Genomic DNA, 1,939 nt, shown 5'->3' on the forward strand with positions numbered 1-1,939 from the left:
GTGTGTGTGTGTGTGTAGTGTGAGTGTGAGTGTATAGTATATATAAATATATATATATATATTCGTCTCCGTCACGTCCATATCTGTTCGATAATGAAACTCTGCTTTTAATATGAACATCATATGTTTTATCTATATGTATGTACACATACGATATATATATAGCTATATTGTAGTAGTAATTTTAGCATATGTGTGCTTCATTTCTCCTAATGTCTACTTTGTTGTACCGAACGTATTGCCCTATCAGATCGCAGACATGCAATGGGGGCGGCATATACACAGTCAGCAATGTCTCTGTTACCAGCAGCCAGTTCCGCAACAACAAGGCATCAGGGGTATGTATTACTCACAGGTTATACCCATCGTTCGTGTTGCATGTGTTTGCATGCTGAATACAAGCTGAGTGTATAGTACCCCAGTATCTTGACCCAACGTAAATATTTGTCAACCTCCTTGCCGATGCACTCGAAACATGTGCAGAAAAGCGGGATAAACCGGGATATAAAGTACTCTACTATCAACTACACCGGAGTTGCATCAAATTTCAGGACATTTGAGGACCCAAAAAACTCGAAAAACTATAACATTATTAATTGCACCACGCTCTCTGGGCCAATTCGAACCCTGAAGTCAACCCGATTTAGTATAATATGTTTCATCATACATACAGTTTTTATTTATACCTGTAGTTTCATTCATACATGTAGTTCTCATTCATACCTGTATTTCTTATACATACCTTTGATTCTTAATCATACCTGGAGTTCCTATTCATACCTGTTTTTCTTATTCATACCTGTATTTCTTATTCATGCCTTTAGTTCTTATCCATACCTGTATTTCTAATTCATATCTCTATTTCTTATTCAAACCTGTATTTCTTATCCCTACCTGTATCTCTTATTAATACCTGTATTTCTTATTCATACATGCAGTTCTTATTCATACCTGTATTTCTTATTCAAACCTGTATTTCTTATCCCTACCTGTATCACTTATTCATACCTGTATTTCTTATTCATACCTTTGATTCTTAATCATACCTGGAGTTCCTATTCATACCTGTATTTCTTATTCATACCTGTGCTTCTTATTCATGCCTTTAGTTCTTATTCATACCTGTATTTCTTATTCATACCTGTGTTTCTTATTCAAACCTGTATTTCTTATCCCTACCTGTATCTCTTATTCATACCTTTGATTCTTAATCATACCTGGAGTTCCTATTCATACCTGTATTTCTTATTCATACCTGTACTTCTTATTCATGCCTTTAGTTCTTATTCATACCTGTATTTCTTATTCATATCTGTATTTCTTATTCATACCTGGAGTTCCTATTCATACCTTGAGTTCTTATTCATGCCTGTATTTCTGATTCATACCTGTAGTCCTCTTCCATACCTGCAATCTTGTCATAGTTCTTATACATACCCACATTCATTCTCCATATACAAGTCTTACATAAGCGCATCACGGGTGTAATGCCCTACTCTCCGTCGGTGGGCTTAGTACTTGCACTGCTACGTCTCGTATTCTGCACATCTCCCACGTCTTCTCCTCACATCTCTCGCGTCTGTTCTTTGCCATATGCACCACGTTGGCAGTAAACTAATCTGTCACATAAACCTTGTCTACGTGAATATATTCATGGCACAGAGGAAAAAATGGCCTGTGTCACTCCTCTTTATTTGTCTACTACTCACATCTGTACTTATCTACCAGATGGGCGGTGGGTTGTTTGTCGAGGCCGCGGCAGAGTTCAGTGACGTTGAGCTGATTGCCAACGTCGCACTAAGGGGCGCCGGAGCATATGCATCTGCCGTTGCACTCACTAACGCAACGATCAGCTATAACGTCGCATTCTTGGTATGTTATTTATATATATATATATATATGTGTGTGTGTGTGTGTGTGTGTGTGTGTGTGTGTNTGT

The 1,939-nt window shown here is 37.7% G+C and overlaps 1 protein-coding gene across 1 annotated transcript; it reads left to right on the plus strand.

Moving 5' to 3' along the window:
* Positions 1-250: 250 nt before the first annotated feature.
* SARC_15048 (hypothetical protein) lies at positions 251-1,872 on the plus strand (the record flags this gene model as incomplete). The annotated part of the gene is made up of 2 exons (XM_014290820.1): positions 251-338; positions 1,729-1,872. Coding segments are annotated over 2 exons (232 nt in total), but the record flags the coding sequence as incomplete, so codon positions are not given.
* Between the last annotated feature and the right edge of the window lie 67 nt (positions 1,873-1,939).

The sequence above is a fragment of the Sphaeroforma arctica genome (genome assembly GCF_001186125.1).
Source record: "Sphaeroforma arctica JP610 unplaced genomic scaffold supercont1.5529, whole genome shotgun sequence".
Taxonomy (NCBI): Eukaryota; class Ichthyosporea; order Ichthyophonida; genus Sphaeroforma; species Sphaeroforma arctica.